The sequence below is a fragment of the Ceratotherium simum genome, chromosome 11 (genome assembly GCF_057802395.1).
Source record: "Ceratotherium simum simum isolate JZ-2026a chromosome 11, ASM5780239v1, whole genome shotgun sequence".
NCBI classification, from domain to species: Eukaryota; Metazoa; Chordata; class Mammalia; order Perissodactyla; family Rhinocerotidae; genus Ceratotherium; species Ceratotherium simum.
This window is the reverse complement of record NC_141910.1, coordinates 2,846,305-2,866,471: the sequence shown is the minus strand read 5'-3', so window position 1 is coordinate 2,866,471 and position 20,167 is coordinate 2,846,305. Positions and strand designations below refer to the sequence as shown.

General features: G+C 47.2%; 1 protein-coding gene across 2 annotated transcripts in view; it reads right to left on the bottom strand.

Moving 5' to 3' along the window:
* The window catches only part of TRABD2A (TraB domain containing 2A), a 57,058-nt gene extending 37,297 nt beyond the window's left edge, over positions 1–19,761 (bottom strand). For both annotated transcript variants that reach the window (XM_087436496.1, XM_004437203.3), the window contains exons 1-2: positions 19,407–19,761; positions 10,335–10,895 (exon numbers count right to left, since the gene is read on the bottom strand). In XM_087436496.1, coding sequence (XP_087292622.1) covers positions 10,335–10,895; positions 19,407–19,514 — 669 coding nt within the window. In that variant the 5' untranslated portion in view covers positions 19,515–19,761. The remainder of the gene's footprint in view (positions 1–10,334; positions 10,896–19,406) is intronic.
* Between the last annotated feature and the right edge of the window lie 406 nt (positions 19,762–20,167).

Here is a 20,167-nt window from a genome sequence, read left to right as displayed (position 1 = left end):
GAGGGAAGATCATGTGAAGACACAGGAAGAAAACAACCATCTACAAACCCACGAGAGAGGCCTCGGAAGAAACCAACTCTGCAGACACCTTGATCTCAGGCTTCCAGCCTCTAGAATTGTGAGAAAATAAATTTCTGTTGTTTAAGTCACCCAGTCTGTGGTGCTTTGTTATGGCAGCCCTAGCAAACTAACACAGCCCCTTATGTCCACTGAAGGCATTCAACGTGATTTCTGTCTCATCCCCTAGGGAAGAGACTAGAAAAGCAAGAACACTCCAGTCTTGTGCTATCAGAATCCCTGTACTCATCCTCTCTTCTTCTGCTTCTTTCTTTCTCTTTCTCATTGTCCGCTTTGTTTCTCTTTTCTGTCTTGTAGGCAATGGCACTTATTTTCTGAACTGTGACACTCCACAGCACAGGAGGCAAAGGGGGAGGGGGAGAGTTGGGAGAGATGGAGAAGATGTGCAGTGTGAAGGGGAGGGCCAGAACAGGAGTCCAAAAGGAAGGCTGACAAGAACCCTGGAAGTTCCAAATCCAGGGAGGGCGGTGGGAGCAGCAGGAGGAGTGGGGACAGGGTGGGAGGGGCACAGGCAGGTGTCAGGACCTGCCTGGGTTCACTCACAAATTGTCTCAGATGTCTACAAACACTTTCTCTCCACCTAGTGCTAGATTTACAGGACCATCCAGTAGGGGTTTTCACCCTACAGCCTCTCAAAATCACTTCTGGCCTGGGTTGGGTCAATCAGCAGTCCCGTCAGACAGCGTCTAGTCTATGACCATGGCAAACGCAAACATGGCTGCCTGGTCACGGGCAAGTTGGGGACACAACTGAAGCCCAGACAGCACAGAGCATCCCCAGGGCTGTCCTCTCCCTGAGAAGCCAGTCAGCAGCACCCCACCGGCTGATATTCTGCTCCGTGATAAGCAACCTTGCCTACACCACACACCCGCCAAGAGCAAAGGCTCAGTATGAGCCTGGTCCTCACCTGAGGTGGAGTCGGCGGAGGCAAGAATAGGGTCTTTCAGGTTATGATTCCACATTTTATGATTCCACAGCCCTTGCTGAAGCTGGCACTAGGGCTCTGCAAGCTCCCTTTTAAGCTCTGAATGACCGTGAATGGAAAGGGAAGGGCCTCCATAGAAGAGTCAGGAAGGATAGAGGAAAAGACAACAGAGAAGAATGCCTGTGGCATGACATGATACAATGCCACCAACATCCACCTCCAGAGTCCGGGGCAGCCCCCTTGCTCCATCCCTGGGCCATAGAACACCTCGACCCACTGAGACCTTCCTTGGAGGGTCCCAGGTAACAGCTGGCCCCAGTCCCATCAGTCTCCTTCCCCTTCCTTTTCCCTCCTCTCCTCCAAGCAAGGTAGACTCTGCCTTACCCACGCCTGCTAGGGAGGTGGGCTCTGGAGGAGGACAGAGAGCTCTCCCTCCCCTCCTCCAGAGACATGCTGGGAGATATTCCTGGAGCCTAGGGGTGTCCTGGAGCTGATCCACCAAGGAAGAGCTGGGTGCTGGGGCTCAAAAGAGCTCTCTACTCCCAGCTAGTTCACCAGGGTAGGAGGCAGGGACATGGGGCAGAAACAAGGCTGCAGCCTCCCTTGAAGGGCTTTCCTTATGACCCCAAAGGCAGTCGAGCAGGGTCAGATCCAACTGAGATCAGAACACCAGCAGCACGTGCGGTATCCATGCACATGTACAAAATTCTTAATTTTTTTTAAAGCTCACTTTGACACTAGAGGGGCAGCCAGGGGGAGGCAGAATCAACACCTGCTTTGTCTTTGAATCCCTAAAATAAGAAACAGAGTGCTGGGCCCATGTCGAGTGCTTAAGAAATGTGTCCCAAATAAAAACCAGGCATAAAAGGAAAGACGACTCAAGTCCCGAGCAGGCCTGTTCCCAGGTGGAAACAGAGCTAAAGCCTGTGTCTGGAAGCTCATGAACTTCACAGCCAGCCATAAGCAACACAGTTGATTCAATTTTCCATTTCTGGTCAAAAAGTAAGAAATGAAAGGGATGGCCACGGTGAACCACTGTGGAAGACCCCCTGGGAGAGCTAATGGCCCAGCCCAGACTTTCAGTTTATGAAGACAGTATCCACCCAGGACATCTGTGCAGATGCTCTATGTGAAAGCAGGGATGAGGTTAACTCAAGGAATAGAGGTCACGGGCTCCCAGGGCATTTAGAGCAACTGCAGCACTTCACCCAGCTATGCATAAGAACACGAAAATATTCTATAACAACGTTGGGAAAGAATGTAAAAAAGCAAAAGAATGAGATGAAAATGAAAAGATGGAACTTATGAATTTTAAGATGCCAATCTTTTTTTTTTTTTTTCCAGGAAGATCAGCCCTGAGCTAACATCCATGCCAATCCTCCTCTTTTTGCTGAGGAAGACCGGCCTTGAGCTAACATTTATTGCCAATCCTCCTCCTTTTTTTTCCCTTTTTCTCCCCAAAGCCCCAGTAGATAGTTGCATGTCATAGTTGCACATCCTTCTAGTTGCTGTATGTGGGACGCCGCCTCAGCATGGCCGGAGAAGCAGTGCGTCGGTGCGCGCCTGGGATCCGAACCCGGGCGGCCAGTAGCTGAGCACGCGCACTTAACTGCTAAGCCACGGGGCCGGCCCCTAAGATGCCAATCTTAACACAGCTGTTAAAAAGGCTGTATTCAACTTTTTAAAGTAATTAGCACACATTCATGCTGTGTCCCATTTTAGCCAAAGTACCTGCAAGTTCACTGATCTCCCATTGGTCTTTCCAAGCTCTGCCCATTGAAATCTGACTTTCACACATCCTACCTGGCTGACACATTCAGCAGTGGCCCACTCATTATCCAACCACCATTCGTGTGCCCCTCCCACACGCCAGACACCATGTTAGGAGCTAAGGTACTAGGACCAAGAGAGCACGGCCCAGCCTTCGAGGAGCCTGCACCTTTGGGGGAAGCAGTCAACAGGGCTCCAGTGAGGCTTCCACAGGGGTGTTTAGCACAGTGGAGGGTCAACTCTGGGCTCAGTAAGTCTTCACAGAGGAAATAATATGTAAGCTGAATCAGCTGCCAGCCAGAGGGATAGCATGGAGAAGGGTTCCCAGCAGAGGGAACAGTGTGTGCCTACACACAGCCCACGTGCCTCGAAGAGATCACTATTAAGGATGTTTGTGTTCACAAACAAATTTGCCCATATTTTAGGAACCAGTTTCCTTTCAGAGAGTTCACATATTTTTTTCTAGGTCTTTATATTAAACCAAACCAACCAAGGAAAAATGTCAAGATTTCATCTTCGAGCACATTCCATTTCGATTATGGAAAAATGTAGAAAAGTCATCCATCAGCTTCATGGTCAGTTTCAAAGATGACACCACCTGCTTTTATTGGAATTTACAATGATGGAGCAGGAACTCCCTCAGCAAATTAGACTTGTGAATCGGGCAGGTGGCAGCACTCAGAAGCAAAACTAGATTAGAAAACAGGAGACCAGGGAGCCCAGGTCAGCCCTACACAGTCTCTGCACACTCTTGCAGGGCCTCTGGGAACAGAGACCCACCAGCCTCATGAGAATATGCAGAGAGACCCGCAAAGCACAAAACAAGGCACTGCGTGGTATTCCTGACACAAGTGTCCCCGAGCCTGGCAGGTCCACCCCTCCTCAAGGAACCTGACCCTCCCTCCTCAGGAGGTTTTCTCAGGCCAGCCAGCACCTCCCCAGCTCCCACTCCACCAACATTCACCAATCTCTTAATAGCAAGAGACGAGCAGTGTGGCATCTTTCTAGGAATTTGCCCGTCCTTGCCTCGCCAGGCAGATCATGAGCTTCTGGGGGCAGGGGCTGCCTCCACCATCTGGCCTGCCCTGGAGATTTCCAAAGCCCCATCTGAGAGCCAGCTGTTTCTTCTGCTAGGTGACTGACCCATCCAGATAGAACTTGCTCCAAAGAAGAAAAATGCCCATCTTCCCCAACACCCCAAAACTGTGACTCAGGAAATACACTTTCTCATAAGACCCAGATGTATGTCCACTGGGCCCAAATCATTGTTTAAGGTTTCACTTTGTGAAAAAAAAAAAAAATGGCTTTTCAGACAAGAGAGTGAGTTATTAGGGTCCTGGGAGTAAAGAGGGCAAGAACTGGCAGTGACACCTACTGCTGGAAAGTATGGTAGAAGAGTGACAGCTAAAAGGCAAATATGAAATATGTTAGTGCCATCTATTGGCAAAAGAAACAATGACAAAGAAACGATTCTTTGCCAACAGCAATTCAGATAATAAGAAAGAGCACCTTTGGGTTCGTAAAGGACTTTTACATCCAACTAACTGCCTCTTAGGATACTGAAAGCCCAGAGATGCAGGCCTTGCATGTGGAAAGCAGAGGGCAACCCAGACCTGTTGGCTGCATTCATATTAGCTTTCAGATCCCGTGACTCAGACCCCAAACCTAGATGTGACTGGATCCCAAAGGACAGACTCCAATGCTGAGGAGACTGGGGCTGTCTCAAATTCCTGCCCCACTCCACCCTGACATTCAGTCCATCGCTGGGAAAGCAGGCAGGAGAATCCTGTGATTAGACAGAGTCATTCTGGTCAGCCCCTCAGGGGAAGCAAACAGACAGTGCCCCATGCCTGGAGCCTGTGCATAGATGCCTGGTGGTTATGAATGTGGAGAGGGGATTTAGGAAGATCATTTCCCTAGGGAACCCTACATTTTTAATGGGAACCCACCTGGGTTGATTGAGAGGGAGGAGACGTGAGCCCTACATCACTGAGCCTCCACCTCCAAGCTCATGTGCTTTCTTCACATAGGAATGGCAGTGCAGCCAGTAGTACCAAGCAGGCACGAACTCGGAATGAAAGAGAACAGGAGTCATAACCTGACTCCATCCTAGAGGGGTAAGGATGGTAACTGCCCTGAGATGGCAAGATCAAATCCACGGACAGGACAGTTTCCCTGATGCCAAATCACGATAGCCGAAGGGGACAACTAGCTGTCAGATAGCAGAGGGGAGGTGAAGGGGGAGAAAGAAGGGGGTAAGAAAATGGAATCATGAAGGATCTAGAAGAGAGAGGCCTTCTCTTCCCTCTAGGAAGAGTTACAGAATCCTTCAATCATTTATCCCACAGAAGCTTCTGAGCATCCACCTCGCACTGGCATGGTGCTAAGTCCTAGGAAAACAGTGATGAGTCCTGCCCTTAAGAAGCTGAGCACCTGGATCACAAAGACCTCAGGTTCTGGGGAGCAGCAACCTGATTACACCTCATCATTTTTACGTAGCACCGTGCTCAGCAGGAATTCAATAGATGAGTTGACTAAATGAATGTGGGAATGGGTGGCTAAGAGGATAACTCGGTGAGTTCACACACTGGTCCTTGAAGTTTAGGGCCAGCTGGGCAGGGATGGCTTAAAACTGAGAAATCTACAGATAGAGGTCAAACAAAGATAGTCATAAGATCAAGACATCACTGAAAGTTGCTAAAAGACTAAAATCTTAAAAGTTCTCATCACAAGAAAAAAAAATTTTGTAACTACGTACAGTGACAGATGTTGACTAGACTTATTGTGGTGATCATTTCACAGTCTATACAAATATGGAATTATTATGTTGTACATCCGAAACTAATATAATGTTCTACGTCAGTTATAGCTCAATAAAAAAAAAGGCATCACAACAGAGGCAAAAAAAAAAATCTCGGGGGGCCAGCCCGGTGGCATAGTGGTTAAGTTTGCGCACTCTGCTTCGGCAGCCTGGGGTTTGCAGGTTCGGATCCCGGGTGTGGACATACACACTGCTCATCAAGCCATGCTGCGGCAGGCATCCCGCATATAAAATAGATGTTAGCCCAGGGCCAGTCTTCTTCAGCAAAAAGAGGAGGATTGGCAGCAGATGTTAGCTCGGGGCTAATCTTCCTCACCAAAAAAAAAAAAAAAATCTTGGTAAAATTCAACAACCACTGCCACTAACAGCAACAACAACTGCTTCTGATAAAATTCATAGTAAAAAAGAAACTCAATGACGTTTCACTCACATCATAAAGACTAATCAACTACCAGCATCATAGTTAATGGTGCAATATCAAAGGCATTCTCATGCAAGTTGGGGAAAGGAAGATGCCCTTCCTTACCACTGCTACTTCATGCTGTTCTAGGGATCCTAGCCAACACATTAGGGCAAGAAAAAGAAACAACACAAATTGTGGAAAGGTGAAGACAAAATAATTATTTATCAATGATATGTCTGGTCACTAAGAAAGCAAGAGAATCAACTAACATTGTTAGAATACATGATTTCAATTAAGTGATTAAATTAATATATAAAAATTAGTAGCCAGATGGAAAATATAATGAGAAAAGAGTCTTTAAACCAGCAAAATTTACATTAAAAACAATGAATAAACTGATGAATTGAGCAAAATCTAAATCAAGAACTCTACAAAATATGAAAGAGAACTGAAATAAATGGAAAGGATAACACGTCCCTGGATGAAAGGGCTTAACATGAGGAAAAATGTCAATTCTTCCCCAGCTGATCTAGAAATCAACAAAATCATAACCAAAATGATTTTAAGAATCCTTAAAGTAAGTGACAGCATTAACAAATTTTTTAAATGTAGTATTAAGTTACCGTCATTAAGAATGTGGCATTGACACAGAAATAGGCAAATAGATCAATGGAACAAAAGAGAAAGTCCAGAAACAGAATGAGTGTGTGCATGTGTGTGCAAGTGTGTGTGTGTGTGTGTGTGTGTGTGTGTGTAATGGTGATATGCTAAAAACAAAGAGCATCGCAAGTCAATGGAGAAAAGCTGACCCCAGGCCAGTTACACTCTAAGGCATTATTTAGAGGTTCCCCAGAGCTGGGCCCTGACCAGGCACATGGACGAAAGGGCAGTGACGGGACCCATCCCAGGCAGCACGGCCTCCAAGTGGACCCGCTTTGGACACACTCATCCAGAAACAATCTGGATCAGCGCTGTTCAACAGAAATATAGTGAGCCACATACATAATTTTAAATTTTCTAGTAGCTACATTAAAAAAGAAAAAAAAAAAAAAGAAACAGGTGAAATGAGATTTAATGATACATTTTATTTAACTCAGTACATCCAAAGTATTATCATTTCAACATGGAATCAATATAAAAAACTATTCCTGATATATTCTACATTCTTTCTTCATACTTAGTCTTCGAAATCTGTGGTGTATTTTCCACTCGCAAAACATCGCAATTTGGCCACTAAATTTTCATCAGAAATACCTGATCTGTAGTTCAATTTCATAAAATTTATAGTTGAAAAAGGAGATTCACATGCCCAAGTTGTTCCAAACATACTTAAAAGTTTTCCAATAAATGAATCAAGTATCAGTATATCAAAATTTTAAAATTTTAATTAAAATTAAGTAAAGTTTAGAATCACTTCCTCAGTCACACTAGCCACAGTTCAAGTCCTCAGCAGCCAGCTATAAGTGGCCAGTGACTAACGAATTGGACAAAATAAGCCCAGAATCCTCTGCTGCAACTCAAAACGCCAGGGTCTCACACTGACCACCAGATCCTGTCAGAGACTCAAAGTCACCATGACCTTTAACACATTCGGAATCAAACCCAAATTCCTCCATTTGTTAGCTCTGTGATCATGGGCAAGTTTCTTAAGTTCACTGAGCCTCAGTTTCTCCATCTATAAAATAGGGATGCTACTGCCTATCTTGCAAAATTCTGAGGATCAAATGTAAGATTACCAATGAGGCCTGGCTCATAGTAGGCACTGAATGTCAGTCCTCTTCCCCTTAGATCTGTATGGTATTCATAAGTGTTTTCCAATTTACTGTTTTACTTGCTCTTGGCAATAGGAGGGTAGGGCAAGTATTATTATCCCCATTTGAAAAATGAGAAAACTAAAGTTCAGAGAAGTCAAGTGAACGGCTCAAAGTCACATGCTGTAAGGGACAGTGCGGGAATTCTAACCCGGTTCGTCTGACTCTGGATCCAGTGCTTCGTCCACCACCAGCACAGTGCTCCAGCCTCAGCTGTGCCTCAATCTCAGCTGCCCCCACCCTACAATCCAGGAGGTGGGTGGGGGGCCCTGGAGCAGAGGCCCTCAGGGCTCCTCCCAGGCAGGCTGACAGGCCTCCAAGACAAGACTCAGGCTCTCCTTGCTCCTCTGCTCTCTGCCTCTTCCCGGCAGCTGGCTGGGGAAGTAGGCTCAGGATCCTGTGGAGCCTAGCCATCTCTGTGTCTCTTGTAGTCACGAGCCCACTGATGTGCTTCTTCAGAGCTACAGCGAACAAGGAGGAAGGAACCAGCCACTCTTCCAATGGGGAGGAGAAGAAAGGGACCCTAGGGATGAGTGAGGGCTTGTCTTCTAGCAAAACAAGTACAAATGATCTTACTGTACTCTGGACTTACTGAGAAGGGAGACTCCATGGACCTCCGCCCCAAACACTCTGATAGAATTCTACACAGCAGTGAGAATGAATGATGGACACCTACACAGGAACATGGGTGAATCACAAAGGTAATGTTGAGCAAAAGAAGCCAAGCGCTAGAAGAGGCATAAGGGGTAATTCCATTTATGTGAAGTTCTAAAACAATCAAACTAATTTATGCTCCAAGATTTTCAGGACAGTGGTTATCCTTGGGGCGGGGGACCAAGGGGCTTCTGCAGAGCTGGTGCTATTCTGTGTCCCACCCTGGGTGCTGGGCACATGGCTGTGTTGTGAAAATTCACCAAGTGCACTTTTCTGTATAGTCACGCTGCAATAAAACTTTACGCTAACTTTTTGGAGTGATGGAAATGTTCAATAAATCAATCTGGGAGGTGGTTATATGGGTATATGCATATAGTAAATGTCATCGAGCTGTACACTAACGTTGTGAGCATTTTACTGTCTAGAAATGAAACAGAGGGGAATTAAACTAAGAGTCTTAGGAATAAGTCAAATAACTTTTTCCTCCTAAATTTAAACAACTCCAACCTCGCTGGCTTAATTCAAGGTCTTATAAGAAATTTAGTATATAAATATTAAATACCTACACGAACCCTAAGAATGGGTCCTGAAATCAACATGACAGTCTAGTGTATAACTAGAGTGCTCTAAAATGTCTCTTAAACATATTAAGAGACAGTGCTACACACCTTCCTTCAAAGATATCTTGCCTTAGCTAGTATTTTACTTTCAGTCCTTTTTCCCCCCAGAAGCATGGAAAGAAGGCTTTGGCTCAGGTAAAAATGTTCACAAATTTCAAACCTGTAAGGTCAAAATCAATGAGCCTTTAAATCAAAGCACCTTTCTCTTACAAAACATTGCATTAAATGCAAACATTGAAAAAGTTAGAATATTGGCTCTTTGAGTTTCCAAAATAATGCAAGAAAACTCCTCCAGAAGATCAATGCAGACAATTAGTGGTCCCTTATATTTTCTATAAGTCTCAATGTGCCAAACAAATACTATATTTTAGCATCTGATTATTTATTAATATTATTATAGAATTTTAGCAAGGTAAATTCCCTACGAATTTCATTATCAACTCAGGAACATTATTTTTAGGCTGTCGAATGTCCATAAATCATTTAAATAACAACCCGAGTTCAGCATTTGAAGATCTGCTAAGCTCTAGAGTTAGGTTTTATTCTGAGGACCAATATCTCAAGGTCAACCACTAAGAATATTTGCAAAACAAGAATAGTTATTTCATATTACAAAATTCCCATTGACCCCAAGAGGTACCTGATGTACCTTAAAACATCAACAACAAAATGAATTTCGTCAGAACGATTAAACAAGGGCACTTTAATGAAGTTTGCTTGTCTTATGAGAAGTGAAGACTTCTTGAACATCAACCTAAATTCCAATGCCCTGAAGTAGGATCTATACACTACGGCTAGGAGGAGCATAAATCTGCCCTGGAAAGGAATGTCCTGGGGGCAGTGTCCTCAAGAGGGACAGCAATGATCTCAAAATCATTGAGAGGACTGATGTCACCTAAAACAGCATGGCCAGGACCATTTGCAAACTAGGCCATAGCCCACAACAGCCAGTCTGGCACCCACATTGTCCACATCCTCTCAGAGCAGCTTCTTAAGGAACGACCTGAAGTAAACTGAGTAACAAAAGCATGCAGTACTTGTTGGATGACAAGGAAAAACAAGTTTTCTTTTGTGGTAATACACAAGTAAGTGATATAAATGACTATTAGGCTTAACTTTTAATCCCCAGAATAACATCCCTAAGCAAAGACAGTCTTTAGAGAAACGCTGCTTGTGGTCCATCTCCTGCACTGTCATGCAGTAGATTCACCCGCACAGTCAAACGCCTGGTCCTTCACGCAGAGGGTCTTACCTGTGAAGCGTTCAGCCCGTTCAAAGGATGGCACTGTTCTTCCGCCCCTTCCACCGCCCCAGTCCGCTTCCTCAGCCTCTCAGCCTCCTGGGCAAGGTACAGGTCTAGGACGGGCACCCCACGGGACTTAACGTCCACTTCGGTCAGGGAGTTGACCATGAGCATCACCCAGACAGGCCTCTTCTGCTCCCAGTTCCCCGCGATGGCATTGAAGAGGTAGTCGGCATAGAGACCCTTCCCGCGCTGGTCTGGGGTCATCCACGAGGGCATCATGAGCTTGACATACTCTAGGTGGCGCTTGAGGCGGCAGTAGATGTCCCTGGGGAGCACGTCCTGGAGGTTCTCGCCCTGCGGCAGCATCTGACAGCTGGTGAGGGCTGAGATAGTGTAGGGGTCCGTGAGGTCCAGCTCGAAGTACACAATGCTGCTCTGCTGAAAAGCCTCCTTGGAGTTGTCCGGGATGAAGTCCCAAACCCGGGTGTACGGGACGTGGATTGTGCCAAAGAAGTAAGACGGTGGGTCTCGCTTTATGGTCCACAAGAAGGAATTCAACTCACTTTGCTAAAAGGAAAAGAGACAACATTAAGGCATGATATGGAGGGTCAGGAATCTGAGAGGTGAATTCGAGAGACAAGTCACACCGCAGGAGAAAAATTATCAAAATAGGATTTAGACTTTTGAATCCAGGTAGATTCACCTGCCAGGAACAGAAGTTCTCAATGCAGCCTGTATTTCAGCATCCTTTCCCTCTTTTCCATCAAAATGTCGATTAAAGATGAGAAAGCAGTAGCAATCACCAGCTTTGAGTTTGCCGCTAGCAATGAACCGGGCAGGAGTTAAAGAGGGGATTCTCAGGGGACTCCAAGTTCACACCCGGTAGAGGAGAGAGACACTGAGGAGCCCACTGTTACCTCCCAGGCAGACCTAATGGTCTCTGCTTCTTCAGATCTCAAATCTAACATTCCCAAAGGCAGAGGCTCTCGACTCCAGCTGCACACTGGAATCCCCTGCAAAGTTTTTAAAAGTCTGATGTCTGGGTCCCACCCTTGACCAATGACATCAGGATCTCAGGTGATCAGAGGTGATATTTTTAAAGTTCCCCTGGTGATACCAGTGTGCAGCCGAGGTTGAAACCACAGTCCTAATGAATCCCTGATTTCACAATTCGCTCCTGTCCCTTTAGAACGCGGATTGTCCAACTGCATTTCTTTCTTACAAAAGTCTCTGGTTCAGTAGCAGAGAACTGGACGGTGTTCCACTGATTCTCTCCCAGAAGTCTTACAGGCTGAGCAGGGGTACACATCCACCAGAGGCCAGGCCATCGTGCCCTTTTCCCCTGAGTGTCTCTCAGTCTCAACAGCAGGCATTTATGAAGTGTCCATTTAGTAGGAAACACTGTACAAAGAAGTGCACAGGGCAGCCCTCAAAGAGTTCAAGTATAGAGGTGAGATATATGCATGGAGTGAGCCATGCACCGAGCAACCAAGAAATGTAAAAATCTTGGTTTATAGGAAAGAAGATCTGGAATGCATTCTCTTTACAAAAGGCTTAATTTCAGCAGCCTGTTAAGTAAGATGCTTTCCTGGATTGTGGGGTTTCAATCTGCAATCAATTCTCATTATTTGTCACAGCTGTGGTCTACAAAGTCACCAAGATCACTGAACTAACAAATACTGAACCACTGCTCTTAGGGAAAATAGAGTTAGGTTCCTGCCAGCCGTCAGTCACATTTTCATCAACAGATCAATACATAACCTTGTTTTATGTGCTTCTATTGAAAGGCACCTTATTTAAGATACATATATTGTTGATTCATTGACAGTGAACTCACAGCCAACAGCACTAGAACTCATGCCTGAATAAAGCTCATCTAACACACGTATTTTCTCCGTTAGGCACATCACAGCCTCGTGCTTAGGGACACCAGACAGCACTGCAGCACTGCGCTTGTGATCATCATAAACAGTGAAATCACCTACAAAAAGCACAAAAATGCAAAAAGCCTGGCACTAAGTAGACCACAAAAAGGACACTTGTTTATAGTATGAGAGCAGAAACAAGAAGGCAGGGATCGCTTTGTTTGATCTCAGCTGGGAATGTGCACATTGGGCAACTCGAATTTTTCACATTCTGGGCATGTCTGCAAGTGACCATGAAAGCGCCACGAGCGTTGGGGTTACAAATGCATTTTAGCAAGTAGGCAAACTCACAAATACAGAACCTACAAATAATGAGGATCAACTGTGTTTGCATTTATGTGTTATTGTTTAAGCAGCAGCAACCTAGTTTCAAACGAAATATTATACAGAATCTCAAAATATAGGATGGATGAGAGTGGAGCTGGTTGAAGCAGAGGCCCTACTCTCAGAGCCTTTGACCTTCTCTTCTCCACCTACCCCTAGCCCCTTCCACAAAAACACCATCTGACCCCTCAGATGAGGGCAGAGGCAGGCAGGTGAACACGTGGGCTGGGGGTGAGATAACGGGTGGCGGGAGGTCAGCAGCAAAGGAGCCCACAACTCTCCATAAAGGATATTGGCCCGAGCCAGTGCTGGCCGCACAGGAACAGGCCTGGTGCTCCAGAATGGACTTTTCAAAGAAACTAGAAATCCTGATTTTAAATAAAATCTTCTAACTGAAAAATGTTGCCTCAGTTTTCTTAAATGCCATGCAAGCCGAACAGAACATATCTCATTAGCTGCCAGCCTGCAACATTGTGCAGTTTTTTGTGTTCTTTTTTGAATTATTTTATTGAGGTCACATTGGCTTATAACATTGTGTAAACTCGCTTTTTAGGTCAAGGTTGTTTTTTAAAGTATTTAAATTACAGTTCTGCTCACACACCCACCTTTACAAGAATGCACTAATTGAGCAAAAGAAGCCTAAATTCTGCTTCTTTCTCAGCTCCCCCAATGAGATTTTTAAAAGCCACGTCATTTCGCTGTACCTCAGTTTCCTCATCTGTAAAAGTTAGATAATAACCCCTGCCATAGGTTATGGTGATAAACAAAGTAGATAGGTAATTGTTAAATGAATGAACAAATGAACGAAAGAATGTATTTAAAAAACAATTTCACAAACCTATCAATGGTTAAATTAATATTGAGATGAATCAGGTATGGGCTCTCTCCAGGCAGCCCTCTGGTATCCTCTTATGGGGTAATGAGGGTCCCAGGGTTATTTAAATACTTCAAAAAGCCAAACAGAAACTGTACGTCACCAACAAATGGCTGCCAAGGCTAATTAAGCAATCAGATGTCTCACTGTTGGTTAGAATTAGATCAAGCTTGTAGGAAAACACTGGTTAGATGCTAATCAAAAGCTGAGGTTGACAGCTATGGCTTTGGTCAATTTAAAATGGGTAACAAAATAATGACCTATAAATGCAACTGGTTTGCTAGAAGTGGCCTTCCAAGCACAGGTATAGTTTGGTTTATTTGTCCATTTTAGGGAGAAGAATCAATAATCAAAGGGGTCCTGGATGGTGACATGACCGGTGACCACTGATCTATGCAAGAGATATAGTCACACAAGGTCCACACAGTCTACCAAAGCACTTCTACACAGTTTCCAACTGGGAGACACAGGAAAAGGGCCGAAATGTTATTAAACCCATGGGCACCTAATTCATTGTCATCTGTCAGGAGACCGTGATATCGAATAAATATATTCCCAGGAAAACCAAACCCACATTGCAGGATCACGGTGTGTGTGGAGGTGAGGTGAGAGGGATCATTTGGGTGTGGTTTTGGTGTGTTTTTACTCAACACAGTAATCCCCCTAATGTCCCATCCTACCTCAAAATACCTGCACTTCTCTCCAGAAACAAAGTCTGTTCATCTCTATGTATCCATTTTTATTTCATTACTTATTTATTTTATTGTTGCCTTTTCAATTAGCATTAGTCTAGAAATACGGTCAATGTATGACCTTTTCACTGAAAACTGCTCAGATTTTTAAAAAAACAATACTCATGTTCTGGCATCTAGCCATGTAGTAACAATAATGATGCTCAGAGCAGCGGCTGATACTGAATGTTCACTGGGTGTCAGGCACCATCCCAGCACTGCACATGGATTGTCCTGCTACATTCATTCAACACTCATTTGTTCCACGATTATTTATGCTGTGCCTACCATGTGCCAGGCACTGTTCCAGGCACTAGTGTATTCTAGGCACCGGGAATACAGCAGTGAATGAAACACAGGTCCCCGCCTTGGGTGTGTTAGTGATAACTGCTGTGGAGAACACGAAAGCAGGACAGGCAGCAGGAGTACTGGTGGAGGAGGGATGTGGTCTTAAATAGGGTGATCAGGAAAGTCACTGAGTGTCTGGTAGGACATTTCAGCCTTGCCGCGAAGGAGGTGAGAGGGGAAACCATGGGGCTATCTGAGAGAAGAGCAGTTCCTCCAGGAGGAAGGAGCAGCAGTGCAAAGGCCCTGAGGCAGAAAGGTGGTTGTGTTGAAGGAGCAGCAAGGAGGCCAGCATGACTGCAGCAGGATGACTGAAGACGAAAGCAGAAAGGAAAGGTCACAGAGGTGAGCAAGGCCAGGCCACACAGGGCCCCTGGGCTACCGGAGGGGCTCAGGCTTTTCTGCTGAGTAGCATGGCCGCCAGCACAGGTTTTTGTGAGAGGCATGGCACGAACTGACTTAATGTGTTAGCAGGATCACTCTGGCGGCTGCGATGAATAGACTACTGATGGATGAGGGCAGGCACAGGGTCAGTTAGGAAGTTACTGAAATAATCCAAGTGAGAGAACAGTGATAGTGACAGAATTTACGAGACATGATCAGATTCTGGGTATATTCTGGAAGCTACAGCCAATAGGATCTGCCAAAAAATTGGTTCATTAAAAGGATGAAGTTGCCGTCAACCAAGATGCAGAAGACAGGCGGTGGAACAGGATTCGAGGGGAAGGTCAGCAGTGTGGTTTTGGCCCTGTTGAGTTGAGACGGCAAGCAGACAACCAAGTGGGGAGGTCGAGTTGGTAGGCGGATGCACGAGTCTGGAGTTTGGGAGAAGCCTGGCCACAAATAAAAACAAGGGTATTGTCACCGTTTAGATGTTATTTAAAGCCACAGGACTGGATGAGACCTCCAAGGGACCTCATGTAAATAGGAGAGAAAAGGTCTAGAAATGGTCTAACCTTGCAAAATCAAGGGACAGAAGAACAGCCAGCAAAGAGAATGAGAAGCAGCCAGCGAGGTTGTTGGGCAAATCAGAAGAGTAGGAAGCCAACTGAAGGAAGTGCTTCAAGGAGAAAGTAAGCAGGTGGGTTTGGTGTGGCTCATGGGCCAAATAAGTCAAGGATCTGAGGACTGACCTATGGATTGAGCAGCACTGAGGTCACCTGGGGACCTGATGGCATGGTGGGGGGGAGATCCTGCCCGGTGCCCATTCAGGAGAGAATGGGAAGATAGGAACTGGGAGGATATGCAACTAAATAAGACACTGGCCATTTCCAGATGGAGTTATGGAGGCCTTGAGAAGCCTATTATGTTACTCAAGGTCTCAGAGTTGCTAAGTGGTGGATCCAGGATTTGAAGCCAGGCAGGCTGGCTCCTGAGTCCCAGGTTTTAAACACCACATTTTGCAGCCTTAACATGCAACAGACTTCACTTGTGATTCAGAGTCGTGTCTTTTTCAATTAAAACCCTAGTAGGTGCACTGTTGCTCAGGCGAGCTACCTGAGTCCAAATCTAGAAAGGCTCTGTCCAGCTCCCCTTCCTAGCCCTGGTGACCTGCCCAGATAAATCCCCACTGACATCTTTAAATCCTCAGGCTGTCACCTTTTCCCATTCTCTCTTTTCAGGATAACACAATTTGGCGCGCTAAGCCAGGAGTTTTAAAGGATTTTTAAAGATGATCCTCATCTTGTAGAGCCTCTTCAATAAAGGGAGTTCTGTTCTGACGGAGCAGGGCACCCTGTCTCCCACTCCACCAGCAACCGTCCTGCTGGCGGTGACACTGCCCTGTCGGGCGTGCCTTGGGCGGGGCGCAAGCTGAATGAAGAGTCTTCGGGGCTTCTGAGCAGGGCGCTCTCACCTTGCTTTCGCCCACCGGTGAGCCCCCAGCCCACCATGCTGATCATATGAGTACAACTGCCCCTGCCTCCCTCACACTGACACCTTCAGGGTAGGGCTGTTTGTCTCCAAAAAAACAAAATTACTCTACTACCCCCATTTCACTGTAATTGTGGCCACTACACGCCATTAGAGGAAGCCATGTATTTCAACATTATGATGACTGAAAAGAAAAAAAACCGAACCCTATTGATATGTCCCTTCTAAACCTTGCTGCAACCGTTCTTAAAAGAGAAAGACATGGCCATGGACAACAGAGACACAAAAAGCTACAAGTTCTGTGGACTGAATCACCAGAGATTTTAACACACACATGGGTAAGCCAGGCAATGAAACAGAACAAACCCAATGACGACCTGTGTAATGCAGGGTAAGTCCCTAAGCCACCGCACCCCTCAGCTCCTCCCATCCTAGCATCCTGGGACCTGTGATAACAGTGCTTTTCCATGAGTACCCTTCAGCAGACCAGCTGGAACGAGACTAAAGTAAGTTGGCTTAGTTTATCCTTTTCATTCCACAAATATTTATTGAGCATCTACTATGGCCAGACACTCTTCTAAGTGCTGGGGATGCAGCAGCAACTAGAATAGACACAAATTCCTGCCCTTATGAAGATTACATGGGGGAGGGGGGCAGCAATAAACAAAAGTTTTCATCAGGTGATGGTTAAGTGCTACAGAGAAAAATAAAGCAGGGAAGGCAGACAGGAGGGCAGGCAGGGCGGAGAGGGGAGGATTGACACAATCTTTGATAGGTAACCAGGAAGGGTCTCATTGAGAGAATTTGAGCAAAGACCAGATGGAAGAATGGGAGCAAGCACATGGACATCTGGAGGAAGAAACAGCAAGTGTAAAAGAAAGCAAGCAGGAATAGCGAAGAACACTGGAGAGCTCTGTTTGAGTACTGATAAGGAAGAGACTCAACCTGTGAGGTGCTCAGGATAAAGCCTGCAGTGTCTGTGGACAGACTTCAGCTCAGAGGACCTCTCTAATGATTAACAAAAGTTGAAAACCAAACCAGCTCTCAAGCCACAGAATGCTATAATAAGGTGCCACATGGTGTTAGAGGCTAGATTCCAGAACTTCACTCTACAATCTCGAGACTCCAACCCCCTGGGGGACCCACCCACAGTGCCCTCTAGATGCAGGTCAAGCATACAGCCCTGCCATGACTGACCTTCTGACCTTCTCAGGGGATAAGACAGTTTGCCCACAGAACAGAACGGCGATTCTCAAAGTGTGGTCCAGGGACCTGTGGGTGTCCCCAAGCCCTTTCAAACAGTCTGTAAGGTCAGAACTATTTTCATAATAATACTAAGATATTTTCCTCTTTCATTCTCATTCTCTCACAAGTGTACAAACAGAATTTTCTAGAGGCTACGTGTGTGATAACATCACCGCTGATGGTTAATAGCACGTGTGCTTGTGTATTTAGTAATATTGTTTTTTAAACTTGTGTTTTACTAATATTTCCGTTAACCCACATAAATAAAAGCTCTTTGGAGTGCTCGATGCTTTTTTAGAATGCAGAGGGCCTGAGACCAAAAAGTTTGGTATAGAATAAAAGACCCATGAAGACAAATTCGAGAGAAGAGAGAGAGAGACCTTATCAAGACTCACGTGTTATAAAATAGTTACGAGTTGGTAATAGATTTTGCAAAAGTGAAAAATATTCTGCTTTCACAGGAAAGCGTGGACTTCTGCTTTGTATAACAAGCACGCAGCTGCCACACTGCAGCAGAGTTTGAAGCCGTCTCTGGGGCCGACTTCTCTCTCCAGCACAGCGCCTCCTGCCTTCCTAGAGGGAGACCCTCCGCGCCCCGAGTCCGCGGCCCCGAGCGCCTTAGGAACACCGTGCGGCTCCCCGGTCAGTCCCGTGTGCCAGGAACAGCTCAGTGGGGTCACCTTCCCTCTCCTTTGCTGTGGTTAGCACGATGAATAAAATTACGAATACCCAGAAGTGGATGCGGCCCCGGATGCCGTGCAGGTGTCACCGAAGGTAGACCGACCCCTAAACTCCGGCACCCGAAGTCAGAGGGCGCACAGACCAGCCGAAGGACAAGCCTAGGCTCACCCTCCCCAGGGCCAGGGATCCACAGAGATCGGACCCACAGATACAAACTCGCAAAATTCAACCTCCATGGCGCTTAGAAGAGAGGGACTTGAGAACGACAAAATTGCGAGCGTAAGAAAACTGATCAACAAAAGGAAACATTCATCTCCAAAGAGGTCCAGCCTCGGAGACGCGAGACCTGCCCGGTTTCCCCTCGGTTTCTGCTCCTATCGGGCTGGGTGGAGCGGGGTGGGGGGAGGGGCTCCCTCGCCTTGGTTCCCCTCACTTTCCAAACGCTGATGCGAATATCTAAGGAAGCGCCCTGTGCGTGAATGCGAGGCTGTCAGAAGTGGTTACTCTGCGAACGCGCTCTGTGACCTGGACCACAAAGGTCGCTCTCTGAGCCTCAGTTTCGCAGATCGGTGAAACAAGGAGAATGGCTTCAGTTCCCCAAAACCCCTTCTAAGTCAGGCATTGAATACACGAAGGTTAAATCAAGCAGCTGCGGGGCGCTTTACCATTTCGATAAGAGTAGGGGAAATCAAGCGCTAGGAGAGAGAGGGCAGAACAAACTTCCAAAGTGAATGTGCCCAAGTCCCGGTCCCCTCGGTCTTCGGGGACTCGTCCCCCGACTGCTTGCGAAGCAGGCTGGAGAGACCCAGGGAACCCCGCCAGGACTCCATCGGCTGACGACGGGCGAGGGCTGGGGGACAAGGTCTCATAAGGCCGGAGGGCTGCGCCTCCGCCGGAAAGGGGGGCCCGGGGGCGCGGTGGGACGAGCAAGCAAGGAGGGGTCCCCATGCGAAGTGGGAACCCGGTCCCAGAGTCGGCTTGGGGTCCGAATGCGCTGTGCTATGCGGGGTTCAGAAGGTAACCACCCCCAGGAGGTGCCGGGAGGCCGCCCCCCGCCCCCCGCGCCCGACGCGCGCCTTACTTCGGGCCTGAGCTCGCAGTTGGCGGGGGCGGGCGCGCCGCGCCGATGTGCTGCGCTCGCGGGCAGGAGACAGAGGGTCGGCAGCAGGAACCAGCTCCAGGGACTCATCCTCCTCACGGCGGCTCTGAGGCCCGGGACGCAGAGGGAAGGAGCGAGGCAGCAGGGGCCGCCCGGCCGGGTTAGCCAGCGGCCGCGGGGCTGCGGACTCGCCGGACGCCCGCCATGGCGCGCCGGGCTCGGGGGGCCCGGGGCGCTCGCCTGCTGCCCCGCGCCTCTCGCCGCTCGCTCTGCAGTTCGCGCGGCCGCCTCCGGGCGGGGTCCGGGCGAGCCCGGCGGCGGCGGCCACGTGGGGCCCGGCCCCGACCCCTCCCAACCCCCCGCCGCCGGTCAGCCCCGCGCGGCTGCGGCCGCTAGAGCCCGGGCCCCGGTTCTCCCGCCCAAAGCCTGCCGGGGCCGCCGGCCGCCTCGTGAGCCGGCGAGAAGGGAAAAGTGAAGTTCCAGGACTGTCTTCTAAGTTCAACCTAAAATCGTATTGGCTCCTGCCCTTCCGTCTGTGTCTATGCTGCCAATTCTGAGGGTGGCTCTTGAGTGAAAGAGATAGACCAAAGAAATAAACGAAAGGCTATTTTAAAAGGAAAGTTCATTTAAATAAAAGAAATCGCGTGGAAGTTTTGTCTGTAAAAGAGGGGAATAGCCAGCGTGTACATTCACTTAAAGCCTGGAACCACAAAAGCCGGCACTCCATTAAGTGGGTTCTTAAG